Source organism: Spodoptera frugiperda, chromosome 15, assembly GCF_023101765.2.
Source record: "Spodoptera frugiperda isolate SF20-4 chromosome 15, AGI-APGP_CSIRO_Sfru_2.0, whole genome shotgun sequence".
Classification (NCBI taxonomy): domain Eukaryota; kingdom Metazoa; phylum Arthropoda; class Insecta; order Lepidoptera; family Noctuidae; genus Spodoptera; species Spodoptera frugiperda.
Window position 1 is genome coordinate 10,810,887 of NC_064226.1, and position 23,588 is coordinate 10,834,474.

Below are 23,588 nucleotides of genomic sequence, written 5' to 3' on the forward strand. Positions count from 1 at the left end.
GTATATTTAGTATATCATGGGAACAAAAAGTGAAGCCAACTCACAAATCCTTGTGTTGTTGGACTGTACCCGGAGGGTATCTGCACTAGCTATATAATGTCAAGGGTTCGCAGATTAGATAAGGAGGTGAAATAAATTACATACGAGTACAGTTTAAAAGTATTTTTATTTTTTCATTACAGTCGACATTAACCTTGTTTTTAACTATAACAGTTTTATTATCGTCACAGAGTGGCAAAATGAAGAACAAATATTTTAAACAATTCCCATGTTTTATTTATTGTAAATTAATTATTTTAGGACGCTTCCTAATACAAAAATTGTACTTTTCTATTTCATGTACAGTCAAACACACATCGTTGGTAGATATTTATTAGACTTTATTCGTACAGTTACAATAAGGCACTTTTGGTACCAAAATGTTACCAGTAATGTGCGGTTGACCGTACATTTCACACTTTTTTTTAATTTGATATAAAAATATGACTCAAGAACTTGGAATTTTAAAACATTGCAAACGCAAGCTAAATTGTCAGTGTAAATAAATGCTACATGATAATTAATGAACACTGTCAAAATAATAATATGTCCCCGAATTTAATTTGTTAATTTTTTAAAAACCTACAAAGTTAATAAACGTTTTCATCTCAGCTACAACCTACAGTTTTTCGACAATATGTCAGTTAAAATTGTATAAAAATAAATGATACAGATGTACACAGCTGCCGCACGGGGGCGCTTGCTACGAGCACAGTTACTTGCTACTGCTACGACTATATTTACAGAATATCATTAAGTTATATAGGTACGTATAAATTAATATATGCTACTAAGTACTTTGCACAAATCGTTACAACGTAACTCGCCGATCATAACGTGAGGTCAGTGTGGGTGTCGGCGCTCGGGCCGCGGCCGACGCCTCGCCTCCCTATATTCACACAATACTGTGTTTTGATCTTTAAATGCAGTCTTCACAGTTACTAAGTTTACCTAAAGATCACAACAATACAGTGTAGGTATAACACATAACTAAGTAATCTCATAAATAGCCGTCTAGCCTATAGTTACAACTACCTAAATAATTTGTACAATTCATCTGAGATTTCCCACAGATTTTCCTGGTGACAGAATAATTATAGACATACAAATAAATAATAATTATTATAAATTAATAATATTTGACCACAGTCTTTAGAAGTATAAACGTAATAAAGAGTTTGGAGACAAATGGAAATGTCTTTAAAATAGGAACACACAAACAAATGTAATAGATATGACGTCTACAAATGATATTTGGTTTTTATACAGTAAAGAATTCACTAGCTGGCAACACTGGAGCGTGCCTGTACTGGGCCCCAGTACAGTGACGTCAGTGCCGTGCTATGGAATGATTTCAGTACCGTCCTGCACGCACACTATTTACGAATAGCTGCACACAACCTGGACGTTAGATATTAGCACTTCCATCATGTACCGAATTACAATATAGCCTCCACTATATCCATATAAAGAGTTAACTTAAAAATACAACTCTCGTAATACTGTCTTAAGGTACTGATTATAAGCGGTATTGCCAACCTTAAAACATGTTTTACGTACGATTGCTCAGCTTATAAGAGATAAACTCAGGTAAAGATGTCAGATTCATCGATCAGATCATTAAATACAGTATATAATTAGTTGCATTCAAGCAAATATATCTTCACAGCGTGTTGACACGATGTGGCTCTTTGTACAGGACACACAGCGGGCACGCGCGTGTCTTCAATGTCGTGATGAGTCACTTTCGTGGCCGGAGTCGCGGCCGTTTTCTCTAGGTGAAGCTCGGTGGTCTCGTTCGTCTCTAAATCGATCCCTGCGATCTCGTTCTCTCGACCTATCTCTATCCCTGTCTCGATCTCGCTCTCGATCTCTATCTCTATCCCGATCTCGATCCCGATCCCGGTCTCTTTCTCTGTCTCTATCTCTCTCCCTGTCGTCGTCGCGGTCCCTGCGTCGGTCGTAGTAGTGATACGATCTTCTTGATTTCCTGTCGCTCGGTGTCACTACTTCGACTTTTATATTTGCTGTCGCAGTTACCTGTAACAAAATTGGAAAATAGTTAGCAATGATTTCCAAAAACTATTCTGTTGAAAAATATCTTGAAGGAAAATGTATTCACCACATAGAAATGAATATTAAAACCAACCTTAGTAGTGATAGCGCCCGAATGAGGAGTCTTCGAAGTCGGCGTCGATCGTCCTGAGGCTGAGTCACTGCCATTGTAAGTAGTAGTTTCTACAACCACTTCGGGTTGTACGACGATGGACTGCATGGAGGACTGTACAGAGGGAGCGGAGGAGTGCCAGCTGGGTGGTTCCTCAGTAATGGTCGTTAGTGAAGGAGCCGATGGTCTCGGCGCAGACTTTCCTCCTCGGCTTCCCTTATCGCTACCTCCAGAATTCGAACTAGATTTACGAGGATGCACTGGGGAGCTCTTCGGTGATGGAGTTGATAGTCTTTCGGGGTATTCTAGTGGCCGAACCTGAAGAAAAAAATAAAATTTAATATTTGATTTTATGTTTGTGAATGAAAATGATATAAACGTTACAGTATTGTTGTCAGATGGGTATTCAGTTACTAAGAATTCGATTCGACTTACCTCAGCATTTGGTCCCAAAATAGCTAGCACGATTGGGAAGAATAGCAATCCGTCTATCAAGCCGAGTAGTACCAGCGCTAGCAGAAGTCTTAAGAACAGTCTCGCCACAAATCCAAACTCACTGGTGGCCAGCATGGAAGCTGCAAGAGCTGCAGCTATCGTGCCATGTACTACTGGAGCTAACACTGACTCAAGAGCTAAAGATGCTCGTCGTCGCTTGCAACCAATTGAAGTTACGAAGGCCTGTAAGTTAAATAAGTTGATTAGCTTCACTTATAAGTAAGTAACAATAAGCAATGGTGAAGAAATATTATTTAATCTACTCACCAAACACAAATGAACAGTAAAGTGGACGCCCCTGCCTATAGCAAGGACTAGTAGAACAGCTGGCACTGCAGACAATTTGAATCCCAGAAGTGCCATCACGCCCAACAACTGCAGCACCAACGTCGCTAGAGCCAACGTAACCAGCACTGCTGCCCAGAAGTTCAGCAGGAGTACCATTACAGCCTGAATAAAACAAATAGAGTTACAATCAAGGCCGTAATAAATTAAATTTCAATATATTCCATTATTAGAATATGAAAACTTACCACAAAAACAGCAGCTAAAGCACAAGCGAGGGCCAGGAGCAGTGATGTTCTCAAATACAAATACTGCTCCCAAAATAGGAAAGGAATACCAGACGGGAAATTGGACAATCCCTTCGCTTCGAACTTTAAACACAGATCCCGTACAGACATTATCAGGTTTTTTATGCTCTCTGTGTCAGTCAAACCTGATAAGTAGAACGGTAGCTGCGTGTAGATAAGGGGCGATGACTTCGGTATCTTGAGCTCTGTGTCTCCCGACGAATGTGTCCATCTCTTGGGCTGTGGCTTCAAGTTTCCTTGTGAAGCACCATATGCAAGAGCATCATTCGTAGCCCACGCTGATAGGTAATTATAGAATGCTTTTGGATTAATTATACCGTCCTTATCTACCAATCTATGACCGTTTTTCGTGTCAGTCGTAATTAGAGATTTGTCGATGGGATTGTCCACATGTCCAGTCTGCACCATCAGTTTGTACGCCAATATGCCCTCGTCGCTTGCGTTTTTACACCAGTACTCCTGTGTTATGCATCCACTTTCAACTTCCTTGTCATAAGCTGCTTGTAAATCCAGTAGCCAGTCTCTGAAAAGGCTCAGCCAGAATTTCGTAAGGCCGCCATTGTCGTTCTTGATTATATTGGGTATCCTAACGAACTGATCATGGTATTCGTAAAGTAGTTTCTGGTTGGTGGGATATTCGAAGTCTCCTTGAGTGACTGCGTACATGCTGTAGAAGCCGAAATATTTTTCCTGTCGGTAAAGGAATTCATGTTCGTCCGTATTCTCTGGCACAATGTCTGTAAGGTCTAGACCGTCTTTGACTTTCGTAGCTCCCCATACACTTGCCAATATTACTGCAATCAACGCTAGCATAGATGTGACCTGGAAAAGAGTAAATTTTATAGCTTCTGTGTGAAGAGGTATATTTTGTTCGTGTATATAATAGCTGGTGGTTGTGAAGAATCTTACCTTAATAGAAGGTCGCATGATAAATGGTGCGTATTGGTTCTTCGCCCACTTGGTAAGCGACAGACTCAAGCAGCACGTCACTTTCGATTGGTCACCTAGATCCTCGGGATCCAACGGTTGTTTCGTGGTATCTTTCCAAGCAGTCTGTGAAAAATATTTCATTTATTGAAGTTGCATAATCTACAGTTTGCTGAGGAACCAATTTTAGTTCTATAATACAATAACTTCAAATTTTGAGGATTGAAAGTTACTACATACCTTTTCAGTCTTTCCACTCTTACTCCTGGACCGATCAGCGATCTTTCTCGGACGCTTGGGCACGGGGCTCTCAGGAGTCAGGCAGCACAATAGGTCAGCCCTAGCTGCTGATCTCCGCCGAAGGTCCAGAGAGATCATAGCGGGGAACACCAGTAACATTGAGCCAACGTTGAAGAGGAGAAGGATGGCCGCCTGAGAAACAAGAAACGTTATTATAAAAATCACTGGCTAACAAAATTATAACCTAAATCTTTGAACGTTATGTAAATTCAGTCAGACATTTTTTATGTAGGTATATGAAGAAAGTCCTGTAAACTTACTTGTAAACAAAAACTACGCAGGGCAGGAATTGGTAGTAAGGCCGCAGCTAGGAAGGCCATGACGTTGCAGAGCGAGGCCAGCAGCACGCTGAGGCCACTCTTCTTGAGCACCAGGCCAGTCCGTTCCTCGCGCGGCACGTCTCCCGCTTGCTCCACGTACGTGTGAGTGAGAAGGAACATGTCCTGCACGCCCAACCCTAGCGCCAGGAACGGTACTATCTGCGTACTTGTTGCATTGAAAGGTATGCCTGCGGAACGTACAGTATTACGTGAGAAAAATTATATCAAAATAAATAAATAACCATTTAAAAAGTGCGTGGTGAAGAACTAAGAATAGTTATAGTAATCAAAAATAAAATAATAATAAAATAATCACCTAATAAAGCACAAAAGCCTAACCCGGCTGCGACAGTAATTGAAAGCAGTAGCACCCCTGCTATACCCACACCGGCCTGCGAGCGGACTGGGTCACGCCACTGCATTAGTGTTACTGCTACATAAATTAACTGAAATAAACAAAAAACAAACTCAAAATAGCGTCTACAAAACAAACACAAGAAATAAAATAAAAAAACAATAGAGTGGAAAGTGCAAAATACTTAATGTAAAAAATTCCTTACCATGAACATGTATCCTAACATAATATTTTTTAACGACAGTTCGGAGAATTTGCCGAGTATGTCGTTAAGTGTTGACGTAGAGAATGGGTAGAAACTGTACGACGGCGACACCGACTCTGTCACTGTCATCCTTCGCACCTCCTGCAAGCGAACGCAACATAAATATAACAATTCTGGGAACCGTTGTACATATTTTCACCTCGAACCATTTAAAGTAAACTTCTTTAAAGTGCATTCAGATCTGATGAATATGTCGCGCTATTTAAGAAATATTATTTGATGCATGTATTGAAACTTACAGCAGCAAACTTCCTCTGCCACGAGTCTAACACTGCAGCGGCCTTCTCTTGCGTCCATCCAACATGGTGCACCTTGTAGTTGTCTGCCCAGTACTCGTACATCTCTCGCTCGCCCATCAGTTGCACCACCGTTTGTAACGCTTTCGCACTCCTCAGCGCTGACGTGGAGTTCCTGGTGGCTCCACCTACTATCAGCTGCTCCGGCCACTGCATGTATGCTGCTGCGAAACCGTAGCACCCGTGGGACAGTTCCGCCGCTACGTCTGGAATCTGCATCATAAACGATTTGTTATAGAAATTGTGTGAGTCAGTTTAGTATATAAGTATGCTAAGAGTCAGAGTCAGTCAGTTGGGAGTTTGGGACCTTTTCAAAGAAACGAGCATAAATTCATGACTGTTGTTTGCAAACATTGCATGGTATTTATTTTTATACTTGTAACAAATGAAACAAACACATTCCTGGAATGTCATTAACGTTGACAACTATAATGAAAAGTAAACTTTAAAAATTATGGGCTTTCCGTGGAAGTGCTTGCCTCCATCGGATGGTGAGCATTATTGATATAATAGTGTCATTGTGACGCGCGATAGCTGCGGCAAACGAAGCCCATTGAAGCGCATACAATGCGCCCGTATAATGCGGCGGTCCGGCTGCGCGGGCGCACCAAACAATGCGCGCCCGATCTGCGTCCGACCCTTCGCCGAACGTGGGTGGCGACAGACACTCAGCGAACTCACAAAAACTAAACCAATGCAATTGAGTACCCGCCACGAATGTAATGTTGGTTGAAAACAATTTGTTCACTTAAATAACCAGCCACGATTGAAACGTTCCTTTTGATTTATGTTTCGTGGAAAAATATGAAAAAATACAAAGTGTCAAAACAAAATTGATGAGTAGTTTGTAAATGTTAAGTTGCAAAACGTATATTTGGTGATGATGTTATCACATAGTAGGTAACGTAACTTTCACGCAGGGCGGAGCTGCGGCGGCAGGTAGTCGCACCATCTGCCCGGCGGCGACCGCTTTCATCCTGCCTTATTACCGTTTCCAAAAATATTTTATTATTATGGAAAGTATTTAAAGTTTACGTGTGCGTCTCGATAAAGATATTTTATTTGTCATGATCCTACATGCTTTATTTATGTGCCAGTAAAACTGTCGTAAATTGAAGTCTTCATAAAAGGTCCGGGAGTTGTCGTAATGGCCCCTAATGCGTCTCTCACGGAGCCGTAACTAATGATTCATACACAACAACTAACGTGCACACAAAGGGGATTAATACTACCTGAAGCTGTGGCCATCATAAATTATAAACGTTAGCGAATACTCACATTGCCTGACTTCTTGTTGGGTGCCGTGTCTGGACAGTGGGCATCGGTGGGGTCGAGGCACGGCTTCTTCATGTAGGCGGAGGTGATACCTGCCCTCTTCATGTAAGCTTCCATCGTGCTGAACGGAAACTGGAACCTCAGCTTCCTTACTTCTTCTAGAACCTCTTGTGGATGTAATTGAGTCCATTGTAATTTGTTTTGTAGTCCACTGCGGGCAAAATTAATTATTAATTTACCTCCAAAGATGGTGTGCATGAATATGCCAGTTTTATTAAAATGAAGAAAGAGATTACTTACGGTACAAAAATGGGATAATCAGGTCCTAATAACTTGGATCCCTCCCAGAAACAGTCGAGCGGCGTAATGATCGCGCATGGAATGATATTGTCGATGATCTTCTCTATGTGGTAAGCTTCGAAGTCTGGTATGCTGGGGCTATAGCACAGGTCCTTTAGCCTCCACTCTATATCGTACATATGCACCTTGACGCGAGTTGCTGCCTGGACCACCTGAAGAAATACAAGGACCTCAATAAATAATTGACCCTAAATTTGTAACAAATATTTCTGAATTAAAATTAGGAGACGTATCGCTCTTAGGGTCTTGACTCGGCGACACTTGGCCGTTCCTGTAGTGTTTTTATACACTAATTATCATCTATCTGTCGTAAAACTTACGTCTGCTCATACGTCAAGCAATTTTCATCCACCATAATTTATGTGAAACGTGTGTTAGCACGAATCGAAGCTTAAAGAGACCTGTAGCCTTTGCTTCGAAAGTTTTGTGGCATAACTGTTATACAATATCTATAGTTGGTAGTGTGGTTTGTAGCTTTCTAGTTCATATTAATATGTTGCCAGTTACCTTTAGGTGTTCGAGCAACGCGCCTGCGTGCAATAACGATACGTCAGGATCTTTAGCAGTTTGAATGATGAGCTGGTGTGTTGAGGAGTCAGCTTCTCCAAGTGCCTTTGCGGTATATTTTAATTCGGCTTCTAACCGACCACCCTCTGTGAACAAAACAAACAAAACTTATAAGCAAATGAACAAATGAAATAATATTAGATATCAATTCTTTGATACTTTGTCTTATAATAATATAATGAAGTAGCTAGTAGTGCATGTTTTATCGACATCCAATTAAAACTACAGCGTTCTTCTGTGGTGGCCAATATTAACATCAATGTCAAATTAACGTGCAATTTGTGAGTCCAGCAAAAACGTTTTATGTATCGATGAAGAAGCAATTAAGTTTACATTGACTTGTAGAGTATGTTTGTTTATCGCGTGCTGCTCTCATTTACGATAATTAAAATAAATCTTATGATTAATGCAGCACTTATTGCAATCACTTAATTTAGTCGTACCCCGCCTTGGTAACTAGTCAAGATAACGAAGTACTTCAAGGTCATTTACATGTTATATCACAATATTAGGTATTTGCCAAACACTTGACGGGTGTTTACGTAGCAAAAAACAAATATTGTTGAAATTTCTATTTTAATACGTTTGTGATAAAAATTGTATTGGTGTTTCTGTAAAGCTGAACAAAGGGTGATGCTAAAATCCCCAGTTATGCCTTCAACCGAGATTTATTACGAGTTCTGTACTGCAAATATGCAAGACAATGTCAATAATCAAACGGGACAGTAGCAATTACACAATTTAATTAGATTTATTGGACCTGGAAACGATAGCAGCGTCTTTTTATTTAATGGGGGATAGACGAAACCGTGTGTCAAAACATCCAAATATAGCCTGGGCGCCCCATCTAGGCGGCTTCATAGCTTGTAGTCAACACATTTGTGCAACAGACGGAGCCAGGCGTCGAGGCGATACTTAACACACACAACCAGTGATTTACCGCGTTCCTATCCGACACCCCTTATTCCAACTGTCACCATCGTCGCCTGACACCTTTTAATTAGAAATAGTGAACATTTTTTTTTAATTAAAGCAGATGTTGAACACTTCAACAACTAGTTAATTGTGGTTTTGACGTGTTGATATTACTTTTCGAATTGGTTTTTATTTTAAGAAAAGGAGCAATGGCCGTCTCCTGTCTACCTTTGTATTTGCTTCATGTCATGTTATCTAGCACATTGACTGTAACGAAATTTAATTTAATATAACAAGTTAACAAGTGATATGAAGTATGGCCGAAGTTAATGGTATTTATGATAATCATATAAATACTAATTGCAGTTGTCCAATAAATTAAAACAAAGGTGTTCGTTATGGCTTATTCAATGTAAATTTAAATAGATTCGTGATTGTCCGATCTAAAGCCGGAGTCATTTCGCATGTTGTCAGCGGATCGGCGAGAGAATTCGTTCCAATTAACACCCGTCCCGCTGATTTATAAGCCGGTTTGTAACATTTTTTGTGCCGAATTAGGTGCACGACGTGTTAGAATAAAAAAAGGTTTGACAGGTTCGCTTAGCCTTAAATTATCTTGTGAAGACATATACATTATGTAGATACAAGTAAAGTGTATTTATATACTACTCAGATTAAATTTGGCGATGAATTCAGATAAAATTATAATGAAAACAGCAGGATACTCATGCGTATTTGCGCACACACACTCTGTCTGCATTTAGAGATTACACAACACAAGGCTTGGCTCAAAACATTGTTATTAAAGCCAAAGTCTTCCTCTTTTTCTTTTCCGGTAATATAATCGCCCACTTGTAGGTTTGGTGAAAAGTATTAAGTGTAGTTGAAGTTTTTAAATCACTTCGAAAAGTATTATACGTAACTTGAAAGTTTTCGAATGTTCAAAGACACTAAACTCTATATGTATTCCAAATAAAAACTTTCTTTCAAAGTGGCCAGTTGCCGCTGAAGATTCGTGACTTTAGACACTTGAAACCCGTCGGTTCCACGATGAATTCAGATAAAATTATAATGAAAACAGCAGGATACTCATGCGTATTTGCGCACACACACTCTGTCTGCATTTAGAGATTACACAACACAAGGCTTGGCTCAAAACATTGTTATTAAAGCCAAAAATATAATCGTTGTAGGTTTGGTGAAAATATAAGTGTAGTTGAAGTTTTTAAATCACTTCGAAAAGTATTATACGTAACTTGAAAGTTTTCGAATGTTCAAAGAAAAAACTTTCTTTCAAAGTGGCCAGTTGCCGCTTCGTGACTTTAGACACTTGAAACCCGTCGGTTCCACATTGGAAACTATTCTCACACATGTGTTCCGCGGAGCAGTGAAACAGTGAAACAGTGGCAGTTAACGCCCTCGCCTCACTCCGCGTTCGGAATGCTATTTTATTTTCGTCGCTAATTTATAGCGTGACCGGTCAATGTAGTGCACAGAAAGCGCGCGCACAACAATGACCGAGCGCTATACAAATAAACAATACTGGTATTTGCATAATACCAACTAATGATTTATTTCTAGTGGTCGCTAGTAGTAGGGGCGCTGTACCAATTACACGGTTGTTAGCTTTAATGAGCAGAAAATCGAACGATTAACACTTGCCAGGTTGCGTGGCCACATACCATACCTGACGTACAGCTGTTTACCTATTCATGACAATACTACATACCTATACTAGGTACCTAGCAGCCAGCGGTTCTTTAACATAACTTGTACATAACAAGCCAGAAATACGATTATTATTCGATTCTTGATTTCTGAATCACTACGTACCTAAGTACTTCGTGTATGTTATCAAGTCAAGATCTCAAATAACCGACTTTATGCTGATGCTCCATAAAGATATTGAAGTACTGGGTATTCTCGGCAAGTGAAACAATGCCAGTAATGTGAACGTCCCGCGACCACCTCACAGCTGCCAGTCGCCACTCATTTGTTCACCACCAGATATTGTGCTAATGCTAATGTCATCAACATTTCGCAGAACACTTTGTATGTAAATGAGATTAAGTAATAAGCATTAAAAATTACAAAACGAGTAGGAACAAAAAATCTGACGAGACGTGCCGAGACTTTTTGTGCACTTCGCACCGTTGCTTATAACTGTGTGTATCAAATGTAAGTGGTGCTACACTCGTACGGACCAACTACACTACTGATATGTATTCATTTATGGTATTTTGTTATATTTAGGGAGAGATTGCATTCCCCAATAATATTAAAATTGAGAATCGTATTAGAAAATAATATTCAGTCATGTTGCACGTGGGCCACTATTAATCCTTACGATACAAAATACTTTTGTATAAACTTTACTTTATGAATATAAAATTGTGACGGTTTATTGTCAATACGTCCAAGGAAGAGTAAGTAGGATGTACAAAGTTTTGCTCTTGATTGATTTTAATAATTTCCACTTCGATTTACACAAATCAATACAAATACAATATTTTTGTATTTACAAGATTAAGTAGCGTTTAACCTAAAAAGCTATGTACAAACACACTTTAAATTTTAACATTTCAATAAGAAGTATCTTTTCGGGTTTCAAGAGGGAAGGCAAAGAATAAACTTTTTTGGTTCCAAAATAAACTGCGTGAAATGAAGTCCCAGGTAAAAGGAATTTGAGAAATGTTTAAAGTTCGTGACACAACGCTAATGGTTGCGTGTTAATGTACACAATATTGTGCTAGTTCATATTTATTTGTACAAATTCAACGAATCACTTAATTCCACAGCGACAACACATCATTCAAACATCTATTTATGTAGTATGTCGCATTATTTCTTCCACATTGAACATTTTAGCGTTCCTTAAGAACAATAACTTGGAATGTTGTTTCACGCAAAGCCATATTGTATGATATTTCAAGACTTAAGTTATCATAAAGCTCCTGCGAGCTCAAGTTAGCCAACAAACCCACATAAAATGTAAGCGTCAGTTAAAACTATCGACGCGACGTAGAAAAATCAACATTGGAAGTGTCGCTCCAAGTGAAGGGCGCGGGCGTTCGTTTCGTAATCATTCAGGCTAAACATAGCCCCACTCGTGCCGGATATTAGGGATTATCATAAAGCAAGTGGAATGGAATCGAGCGTGGTGGCGTACTGGCGCGGCGGGCCGCACGGGCTGGGCCGGTGGATCATTGGGCCGCCGGCCGCACAGGGCGCCTCTATTTTAACACCTACCAGGCCGTGGGCGCGATTTACGACGCTGCACCAAGCCAAGCTTGTGTTGGATCGCGTCAGTGTGGATTAAGTATCAGTGTCGAGATTCGTAGCCATAAGGTATTGTGGCAAAACTAAACTGACCAAATAAAAATTAGTAAGAGTTGACATCTCGGATTTAAAACTTAAAGATTTTTACTTTAATTTAATGACTTGGTTACTTTGATTTTAGAGAATTTTGTCTTCCAAGAGAAATGTACTACGCCATAAGGGCGGGCGGGTTGTAAGTACGGAAACATCGCAAGGTCACGCGAGGTTATCACGCGTGTCTGCCAGAGCACCGCTCTCACACTCACCGTACCGTATCGCGAGTTATCGCGGCCAGCGCCCAGCAGGGCGGTCTCTTTTATATAGTTTAGCTACACTTGCGCTTATCGACACATAGTCGTTGCATAAGTCAATGTAATAATCAGCGCTTCTGACAACACAATGCGTAATGACCGCTTGAATGGTACCTAAATCTGTCAATGTACGCTTACAATAATCAATGCGAAATTCAAACCTTTTATTGCATTCGCAATGCGTGTGCGTCGATAATGACAACATTTCTACTCGATGTGGTAGCGGACGATCAGCGCGGACAATCGCAATGAATGACGTCGCGGAGGATCCGAGGCCGAGGGGAGTGCGGCGGTACGTGCGCTCGCGCATGTGGTTGTGGCCACCCGCGCGCCGCCGTGCGAGCCCGTGTGGTCCGGCCCGCGCCCGCGCACCCCCACCACCCCCTCTATGCAAATTAGCCATAGCGTAGACAACAGATGGATGGCGGAATAAACAAACCGCGTCCTTTGCGGCCGGCGCGGCGCGAGCGATCGTACAGCCATGACGCGACTTTGTTAGCGCACGCTCTCCCAACCTCTAATTGACACATCAAGTGTCATATAAAAATATTTACATACCAGGCTCTCCTAAATTGTTTTCTATACGCGAATAGACGAATACGTAGTTTAGCATTTCTTAAAGTTGTATGTATTAAACGGAAAGTTCGAATAAGAGAAATCTGTAACATTTCGGTCATGGTCGCTAAAACGATCGAGCTTGAGGCCGGTTTTTGGACAAAAACTAGTCGCATTTAGAAGTCCATAGTGAGTGCGAGTACCAAGCGAGATTTGAGCGCGACCACGGCGGCGGCGGGCGGGCGGAGCGGTGTGTAATCAACTGACAGATTATACCGGCCTGTACTATGTATCACTTACAAATAACACGTGTGGCACATCTCATTTGACATTCGAACCAGACTTAGATACTTAACTACCTAACTGCATCTACGAGCTCACACCGAACGGATTTGCAGCCTACTTTAGCTAAGGCCGACTGTACAACCTTATTATATCTCTGTATATTGGCATACACTTGTGAGTTTACTCAAGCTTAAGTAAGTAGGTCGAGAGTAATGTTGTTGTACGTTACTACATGTTCCAAGGCGCGTGGATAAACATTACGGCGTCAGCATTGTACAACATTGTATACTTTACATTATAATAAAGTTAAACAGGAAGGTTTGTCGCTTCAATTTATTTTTATCCTCATCAAAAGTAATCATATTGTTGAGATATGTACGTGCACTTGAAAATTTAATTACCGTGCAGGTAACCCGGTCTCCAATTGTCTAACATAGAGAATGGGTACCGTAAGTCCTTTCAAGTTCCGCAAATAATAGGTACTATAATGGTTCTCTTCGCTGCACAAATAAACACCAGTTTACATAGAACTCGACCACATCCCATCTTCAATAGAAATCAGGGAAAATTTCTGGCTATGAGGGGCCGAGGCTCAGTGGGCGAGTATGGCGCGCAGCAAGGCGTCTTCACACAAAAGCGAGTCGGACAATCAGATCCCTCGTTTTTTGTGAGTCAATAGAAATGTTATATATTTTTTTAGTTTTATTGGTCGTAATTTTACGTAGGGATATTTACGGGCGGCCGCGGGCCACCTAATTAAGTTGTTAGGCGACTCGGGACCTTCGGCATTGTTTAACTGTGCCGGCTTTGTTCCGCGATAACGTCTGGCTGTTACCTTTCAATGTGTTTGTATTGTTTAGACAGTAGCTGACGACTTTATATCAACTGACATTTCAATCGTTTTATTCCAAAAACGTCTTATATACATATTGCTGTTGTGATTTGTAGTCTGCCCTGAAAACCTTTGGGGACACCATTATCGCGAATAAAGTTTTCTTATCTGTGTTCTGCTGTCGAGCCGGTGTTGGAGCAGGTGCTTTAATAAAATCTTTCGTTTCTTTTTTGTTTCATGCGTCCTTTTGCAACATTTTCTAGATAACGTTCTGATGTAGGAAGGGTGCGAGATTATAAGACTTTTTGTACTTATTTAAACCTCTTTAGATCTGCAGTCTGCAGGATTAAAAAATTGCCGGATTTGTGAACGTCCCCGCAGAGTACCTACTTGTATTTATCTTCGTGATTAAGTGGCTACACCTATCCCGGGATGTTGCAAGCGCGGAAGTTGCACTCATGCGCTTCCTTCCATCCTCGTGAATTACATCATAAGCCAATTAAAACAAACGTTTAGAGCGAGAAAAAGATATCGATTAACTTGTACCATTTCTTACATTCATAAGCCCAGGACCACCCAACGCTGTAAGGGTCGAAATAACAAAAAAGGTTCGGTTATTCAGTGCTTTGTATCCTTTTTCGTTTGAAGAACGTTTCCTAGACTTTTGTTTGTTTTAAAAACCTTCTTTTCGTAACGTTCGCTGATAAAACTTCTTTTATTCTGGTGTTACTGTTACCAAGTATTATTAATATAATGGTTCTTACACCCCTTCTGATACATAAATGTCGGCAATTTATGTTTCTTAATAAAGAGGGAAATATTTACGAGTGTTATCATAAACTTTTAATTTATTCGCGTTGCATTCATAAAATATTTTTGTGTACATAAAATCGGTAGTGATTTAATAAATTAACCGGTAAAATAAATATAACCTGGAATTAAGCAATATCCATTAATGTTAAAGTCGTTTCCTTAATTATGTATACGTTATTTAATTTGTAAGACGCTTGTAGTCGTTTTGTGTGAAATAAATCAAAGTAAATACCACGGGTACATGCATTAAGCTTGAACCGGCGACAGTGCATGACTGGTGTCCTGCGCTATATCAATTAAATGGATTAACGAGCTTGACGTTACATCAAAGAAGTTAAAAGCAAATGCTGGTCGATAATAAATAGTAAAGTTTAATGGTGGGATGTGTCCGTAAGAGATACTTGGTGTTCGCCGGCGCATGCGCGGAGCTCACGTCTTGCGGCTGTTCCGGGATCACAAGTAAATGTACGTGCATCTTTAAACATAGCATTTTTATGGCTCGCTTTTATGTCCCGACCTGTATTGTGTATTTCTGGACAATGCTTTCACAAAGATTACATAAACGTATACTCATTTACTAGGAAGTAAATAGAAAATTGAAATTTCGTTGCATACATTAAATAAACATCTAATCGTAAATAACCAAATAGTTAGTATCAACTTAAGAAAGGCTTTATTAAAAGATAAACAGATTTAATACCTATAATAAAGCAAAACAAATTAAAAAATAAATTTCGATATGAGCAGCAATATAAACGCGACGCGATATTTTACAGCGACATGATAAAACCATAAAATTACCAATTAATTGGTATCGATTTCAACTATAAGACTTGATTCCGTTTATTTTTACGTATAATTATATCGAACGCTTTTGAAAACTTTTAACTGCTGATAAGGAACGATAAAACAACCTTATTTGTGAAGATTATACGCGCCTTGATAACAATTTACTTTACAGGTTGATTTCTTATTAACTTGCTAAGTGCATTTATGTTGTCTTCATTCATAGACGACGAGGGACAGTGACTTTTATATGTTTTTATTTAAATACTGACTTATCCCATGCGTGACAGAGTCTACGATAATAGTCCTAGATAGATGAGCAAATACAGTATGTATTACATTTTAGTGATAGTAAGTTTATAAACTGGTGACTAACACTAACAATAGAACTATGAAATTATGTTAATTATGAAAAAACCATGTATGAGTTTCATAGACATTAATAAACATGGCAAATATCGCGTCTTAAGTTCTAATTTTAGTGATAGTGTTTAGTTAGATCCTCAATGAGACCCGGAAAATGATAAACTACTTTCAACCCGGCGTTGCTCACATCAATAAAACATTTTGAAGTAAATTAATAATTCACATCAATGAATATAAATCAGACGGTGTACGTGCAATGACCGCACGCCGGCCGCGTACTAATGTTGCCTTAAAGTAATAGCACTCATATTCATTACCAATTTCTGTCTGAAGAGTCAAATACTTAAGTATATTCTGTTGTTAATTTTACAATTCCATTAAAAATATTTGTCAAACTGAACTGCTACGCCGCTACGCGTTACGAGTTTCTAGTTAATGTAAACTCATAGTTTATCTAGCAGCTCATATCTGTTGCTAGTTGAAAAATATCTACTTTAAGATGTAATATTGAAAAAACATAACATCTATGTGCTTATTAATTGAGTTGAGAGTGAGTGCTATTTGCTACGAGATTTGCTACAGTTGCTACGAATTATCATTTTACGTAAATGTTTAATGTACTTAATTTAAAACTTAAGTTAACTTCACTTCATTATAATTTTTATTAAGGCTATAATCTTTGTTTACCTGCATATACTGTTCAGTACTATGATTGCTCTCAACTCAACAGAGATCAGTTTGCTACGACCGTCGTAGCAATAATATTTTAAGTTAATTCCGTTAATGTCGCATTCATTCATGTTACGTCATTAGTATTGTTTGTGACAAAGTCAATTGAACAATATGGTGGTTTGGTTCTTTAATGAGTTTATTCGAAACGTTTACCATTCAAATCTGTATGTAAATAATATTATTACATACAGTACGAAGACATTGAAATACAATTAGACTAAATTGAGTGGCGTACCGGACGCAAATGCCCATTCAGATTGTTGATTGACGAATTTATATTCAAGTTTACAATACTTATAAGGGCGCTTACAGACAGCGGCGCGCTGTGTAGTCGCGGCCGGCATGCTGCGCACGTCCCGACAGACGGAAGCGGCTCCACAGACGCGGCTGTCACCCTGCTTTGGTATTCCACAAGATGCACAATGTGCTACAAAGTCTCTATCGTGATGCATTCACCCTTCCAACGTACACGGCTAATAAAGATGAAAGATACACAGTGAAGTACAATTTAACGTACCTTGAACCCAGAGTTGGTCGACTCTCGAGTGTATCTGCGCAGATTTCAAACCGACGCAGAACGTGGAGAGCACGAGTATCGCGACAAATAGAACTTTGCCCGCGTCACCTTGCAGAAAACAGCCTAATATGAACAGCTGTTCCTGGAGCCACGCTCGGATCCACAGCGACGTGCGCCCACCCTCGATGTTACCCTGCAACATAAACAAATACGTTACATAACCTTCTAATTGTTCATCGTGTTGTTTTTCTGAACCAAAAATGCCAAATAACGATCAGTATAGAACGAACAGTAGTCACCATGCACGCTGTCACCATTGACGAGTCTGTTTATTATACTTTCGATCTTATATCAATAAACACAGATTATGAGATCGCTTTGGCGGTACACATAATAACTTGGAAGTTTTTGAACGTCGAAATAATTTCTTAGTTGATTGTGATTAATGAGAGCGGGCTGGTCGGCCGGAGCCGGGGCCCGCAGCGGTGGCGCCGCACTCGGCCGCAGTCGGAGCCACCTCGAGAACAGCCGACACACTCCGAATCTTATGAAGCGCTTACTAATTGCATAATAATAACTCAATCGACGTCTCGTGTTGAACGAAGCGATTAAGCGATCAAGGGTACGTTTGCCCTTTAGTAATGGTCATTTCGATAAGTCGAAGAACAGTAATGTGAAAATAATTAGCTGGTTTGTGTTTAATTTAACCTACTTTTGTATGATTTTAATTTCCTGCTTTATAGGGCAAAAATTGCACGCCCGAATAAATTGTTCAATATAACATATTTACCTACAGGCATTTTGGACATAAACAAAACTATTAAACCAAATGTATAGAATTGTTTTCTATTTGTTTGTTCCTTATTGTTTTGTACACAAAACGTGTTTTTCAAAAGCAGGTGAGTGAGCAAGGTGAAAGCATATTGTATCGACAAAAACAAAAGAGAGCAAAATACACCTCAAAAATAGTATAAACTTTACCAACAAAATATTATATTAGTGCTTTCAACATCTGTTTGGGCGCTTATGGGCAGTCATCATGATTTAATACAGTTGGTGGGCCGAGTTCACTCAACTGTTCGATATTATCCTACGAAATTGTGTTGTTTAAGTTCCGAGCGTAAATAAATAAATCGTAGCAGCAATAATGGCAGATACAGTGGAGAGTCGTAGAACGGTCCGGGTACGGTGCGGGCGAACGGACGAGGTGAATGTCGGGCGCTCTGGGTGGGCGTGACGTCACAGTCGGAATGCGCCCGCGCCGCCCGCCTGCCCCGAGCGCCCCGGCCGCGCCGCGCGACCCACGTGGAGCGTACGCAACACGCCACCACGCCGCAACACCACCACCACTCAGTACTCAGCTTCATTCATGCACCAAATTTGGCACACATGTGCATAACGACTATCGTGATTAACTCGTAGGACACCGGTGTAGGGATAATTGCTCCAGTATCAGACCTACAGAACGCTACGGTACGTCATCGCTCTGTACGTAAACTGCTGACGCAAGTGTTACGGGATTATCTAGTATACGTATAATCCGCGACGCTGGCGCCGGCGAACGAGCTTCCTGCAGATAAGACATTGACCCAGTGGAGATCCACATGTTCTCACGATCGAGCCTGGTAATGATCAGCTCAAACATGATCTCTTTATACTACTTGCGCAGCTATTAATAAATCCACTTCATAAACAACTGTTCTCTTTATCATCTTGTAGGTATACGTTCGGAGATAATTTTAGTTATGAATACCGAACGATAGATAACACGCTGGTAACTAAGTACGCCGCCAGACTTTATTTATTATCAAAGATCAAACGCGGTGTAATTATTGTCTCAATTTAATTACTGCATTATGTGAGTCTCTATAGTATTTTTTGTTATTGTCATGTTTACCATATAGGCCACACACAAACAGTCAACGTAAATAAATTAATGTCGATTCTAGATTATGAATTTCATTATAAAGTAACGATTCTCTTAAAATGTATACAAAAAGTATAGAAATGGAATGGGCAATATTTCTCAGTTGCGAGGACGAGGGCGATGCATCACTCAAATCTGTCATGTCGGAGTTTATCAGTTGAACGTAGCAACAAGAGAGAAGTGAGTGGTATGATTGGCGCGGTCCGTGACATCCTGTGAGCTGTACGACTGCACCATCGACATGCAGTGATCAGGCTGCTCCCTATATCTGCATATAATGGGACGTGGGTGTACCTCCAACATCATTCCATACAATACATGCATCTTGTGTTTCAAACTATTGATCAACATAATTAGAACTACGCTTATTTACATTGTATAATTTACTACGGTAATTGGTGGAAAAATAAATAGGTAATAATAATTTGCAATCAAAATAAATGATTTGTTAAGCAAGTTTTCTAAGTTAGTATTTATCAATTTCGAATACTAAATAATAATTCAAGCAAGTAAGTACCAATCTGATCTGACCATAAGTGAGTATCAGAGACAAGATGGATCTGCGCTTTATAAAAATGACTTGCACAAAAACAGGCAGTTTATGGCATACAAAGAAATTTAATGACATGTTTTATCGCTTCCAGCCTACTTTGTAGCATGCATGTATGTATGATTAAAGATACGAATGGCCCTCGCCAAGGACATCACGTTTGGCCAATTGGCCAGTCGGCCACCGGCGGCGGCGCGCCACTTGCCAATGCCATTGAATGTCAATGACATTTTAAATTCTTTACGTAATTCTACACACATATATGACACTAGGACATCAAAGACGCCTTTTGCTATACTAGGAAATAGATTTTGTTTTAGTTCACATAACGATCTGAATAATACATCAGTAAACCGAACACAGACATATTATGCAAATAAAAACGCCACCTGATCAAGTATTTTGAGGTAAACTGCAAAACAGCATTTAATGTTCTGTATTGGCAGCATTTTTTCTACAAACGATAAACAAAGTTCAAATTAATAAGATTTATCATCTGCTCGTATAAATCTCATGAGATATTCGAGTCGTTAACGGAAAAGTATCGAACATACATAATCTGAGCACCAGCTGTGAGTGTGGCAATTCTTCGGAGACAACGTTGAAACTCATTTCCTGTTCCACAGTAACGATCACCTGCATGCAGAGACCGGCTCCAGGAATACAGTTGCAATGGTCGGAATGGTTGTATGTAATGCACAAGTATTTCTGGTGAAATGCCGAAAAATATAGAATTGTACGACGATTTTTGATCGATAAAATCATACATTTCAAAGTAACGGATAACTCTTTTATTTCGATTGGAAGAGGGTTATCCTAGTAAAGTTAAAGTAAGTGATGTGGTAAAATATTTTTTTGACAAGCAACTGACACTTTGCGGTCTATTTGCAAACCAATAGTAGAGAGATTTGTTTAGTCAATGTCAAACCGGAGCGGAAAGCATTCAATAACATCGAGAAAGTTGCCAAGTTAGGTGGACAACGTAACCGGTTCCTACCGCCATGTGATACCGATATTATCAATAAAGCACTAGGTTAATAGTTGAGATCGGGAGATACACGACATCTGGATGCAGCCGACGAATTTCTGAGTTCATTCTAAAAATAATGAGCAGACTTCGACTGACCACATTGTAATAAACAAGGGCCATAGGACGGATGGAATGATAGAAATCCGTGATTGACTTTTTTACTATGTTTTCCAAATCTAAGACTGATCTCGTCAATTCTGGTATTGTGTTTCAAGTAAAGATAGTTATTTATTTATTTGCAGAAAAATAACATGAAATAATAACATGGATCGGACTTAATTTAATTGATGTTTATACGATCACATTTGTTAAGAAAATGCATTTAGGTAAATTACAGGTTTTGACATGGGTATATTATCTCAATATTACTTTCTACATATGGTTGTTTAATTAGTGCTAATTTTATGAGATTTTCAATTGTTCTTTGGGTGGATACTAAGCACGGGGAAAAAACAGCTGGTGTTGTGTAGCTACTGAGACGGAGGCAAGGGTCAGTGATGAGGAAAATTGCTGAATGTTCAACGATGTGTACAGGCCACGTGTTGCGGCGCCCAGCCAGTGCATACCGTAATCTGATACCAAAATTGCCGCCACCAGATGCATTTCACAGTCTAGCAGACAATAATTTCTCTGATTTTCATGGCTAGACGTAAGTTTGTGTTTTATGATGTCCCAGGAAAAATTTGCAAGCCTTTAGGGCCTTAAGAAAACTTAAAGTCATGTTTTATCTCAATACATATAATAAGCAGTCCACCCAAAAACACACCTTTAAAAATTGTGGATATACAATCATTTATAGGTCTCCAACGCAGCTGCCGGCCGACGGCGAACGCAATGTTTGGACGAAGACAGACGATATGTGGGAAAAACTAGTGGAAAAGAGATGGAATATAAACCTTAACGAAAAGGAAAGAAACTGCCCTTTTGCTGGGACGGAAAGAGATGTAAGATCGGAAACCACAAGATGTCTCAATTCCACGAGGCGAGCTCTGTGCGGTCTTGTCAGACATAAAACTTCGTAGAATAGCATTCTTTTATTTTTATATTGAGGAAGCAGTTATGTAATTTAAACGTTTGTTCATAATTTGAGAGAAGTTTTAGTGACTGTTTAGAACCTAATATTTTAAACATTTTAAATTGTAATTTTATCATTTTGTAATTATTAATCGCATCAATTTATTTATGGTAATTATATATCTGAAATTCGATAATTTGCAGAACCATTTATGTCTATTACGAATTAGTAAAGTTTCCGGCCACTTGCATGATTCATTCTACAAAAGATATAATGATATTGATAAAAAGGCTGTATATGTTTTGTTAGTGTGCGCGCGGGTCGAGGCGTGCGGGCCGCGTTGATGTCTCTATCGGCGCCGATGCGCTGCGCGTGCGCAGGCCCCCGCACGCCTCGCTCCCACTGTGCCTTAATTGCTTCATCTTGCATACGACCGACCAAGTTCCTACATTATAAGTAACTACACATTCTGTGAAGGTATGTTACATTAACCTTACAGATTACAGTTGTTTTTATGGATTTTGTAGATGCTTACCATAGCTATTGTAGACCATAGTAAGGTTACTGTTTTATGATATTATGGTCGACTGTTGTCAATACGGTATGAAAGTAATGGTGATTTATGAACTAACTATAAAAAACTGTTATGTAAATAAATACTGTGACGTTTTAATAAGCTTGTACTTTTAGCAACGGTATTATGGGACATTTCGAGGTGGAAGTTTCGCGAATGGCTCTGGTAGGGGTGCGGACCACCGTGCGTGCGGCCTTCTAGGAAAGCGCTACCTTCCTCGAACCCGTCCGCCACTGTACTATATTATACGTACAAGTCGAGCCTGCGGGACTCTACTATTGTAATTTCTACAACTTAAACCGATTGTCATAAAAGCTTTCATTTGAATAGACTTAAAAAAAAATTAATAACTTTTTTCGTTAAAAAAACTCCTTTTTCAGCAACAGGTTTGTCCAAAACAAAATTGAGTACAATGAGCGTCGTACGTATTAATTAGCCCGTTGTATTATGTGATTTCTGTCGTATTCCATCAAAGTTCAGTAATGTTGTCGTATCAACAAGTAGGTAGCCTAGATGTTTTTCATTATGAAATACGCGCGGCCTTGATAGTACGCACAGTTACCACTAGTCGGCGCCACCGCTTTGCGCTGCCGCGTTCCTCAACCGCGATTGGCATTCGCAGAAAAACAATCACACGTGCAATATGACAATTGAAACTTAACAGTGAACTGTTGTGTATCTAGTGAACACTGCACCTTTTCAAGTTCGGAGAGTGCTAAGGCTGCGTCCACCCAGCTGGTGCGAATGTACAGGTCGGCGCTGTGGCGCGCCTCGGCTGCGGAGGGGCTCTCGTGCGCGGCGGCCGCTATCCGAGGATTCGCAGGAGCCTCGGAATCGGGAGCCACCATGATCTCGGGGCCAGGCTTGTCACCAGTATCCTCATGAAGACGGCCGGGGTCCGTCTGGCGGCGCACGCTGTCATATCACTCGCCGCCACATAACCACACACTTTTACACCAGTAATTCGTCACTTCTATCAATCACTTTAACGTACGAAACACGGAACGAGACCGAGTTTCATTACAAAAGTTACAGCGCGTTTGCGTGTCGACGGCAGCGCGACTCGGGCAATACTGATTCGAACTTCGTGTGCGTACACTGCA

At 40.0% G+C, this 23,588-nt stretch overlaps 1 protein-coding gene across 1 annotated transcript; it reads right to left on the bottom strand.

The window, feature by feature from the left end:
• Positions 1-147: 147 nt before the first annotated feature.
• On the bottom strand, positions 148-23,557 carry LOC118276856 (protein patched). The gene is made up of 16 exons (XM_035595439.2): positions 23,181-23,557; positions 17,390-17,582; positions 7,900-8,045; positions 7,333-7,544; positions 7,036-7,243; positions 5,701-5,970; positions 5,402-5,542; positions 5,158-5,287; positions 4,782-5,029; positions 4,462-4,653; positions 4,204-4,347; positions 3,235-4,116; positions 2,969-3,151; positions 2,642-2,884; positions 2,189-2,524; positions 148-2,079 (listed from the first exon to the last, which is right to left on the bottom strand). Exons 1-16 carry the CDS (start codon positions 23,331-23,333, stop codon positions 1,765-1,767), a joined length of 3,996 nt encoding a protein of 1,331 aa, XP_035451332.1. The 5' UTR covers positions 23,334-23,557; the 3' UTR covers positions 148-1,764.
• Between the last annotated feature and the right edge of the window lie 31 nt (positions 23,558-23,588).

Excerpts from the sequence above, each read along its gene's own strand:
- LOC118276856 (XM_035595439.2), bottom strand. The coding sequence starts at position 23,333 with ATGGTGGCTCCCGATTCCGAGGCTCCTGCGAATCCTCGGATAGCGGCC. Across the intron at positions 5,288-5,401 it reads TGTTAGGATACATGTTCATG|TTAATTTATGTAGCAGTAAC; the intron begins GTAAGGAATTTT and ends TGTTTATTTCAG. Across the intron at positions 5,030-5,157 it reads AGGCTTTTGTGCTTTATTAG|GCATACCTTTCAATGCAACA; the intron begins GTGATTATTTTA and ends TACGTTCCGCAG.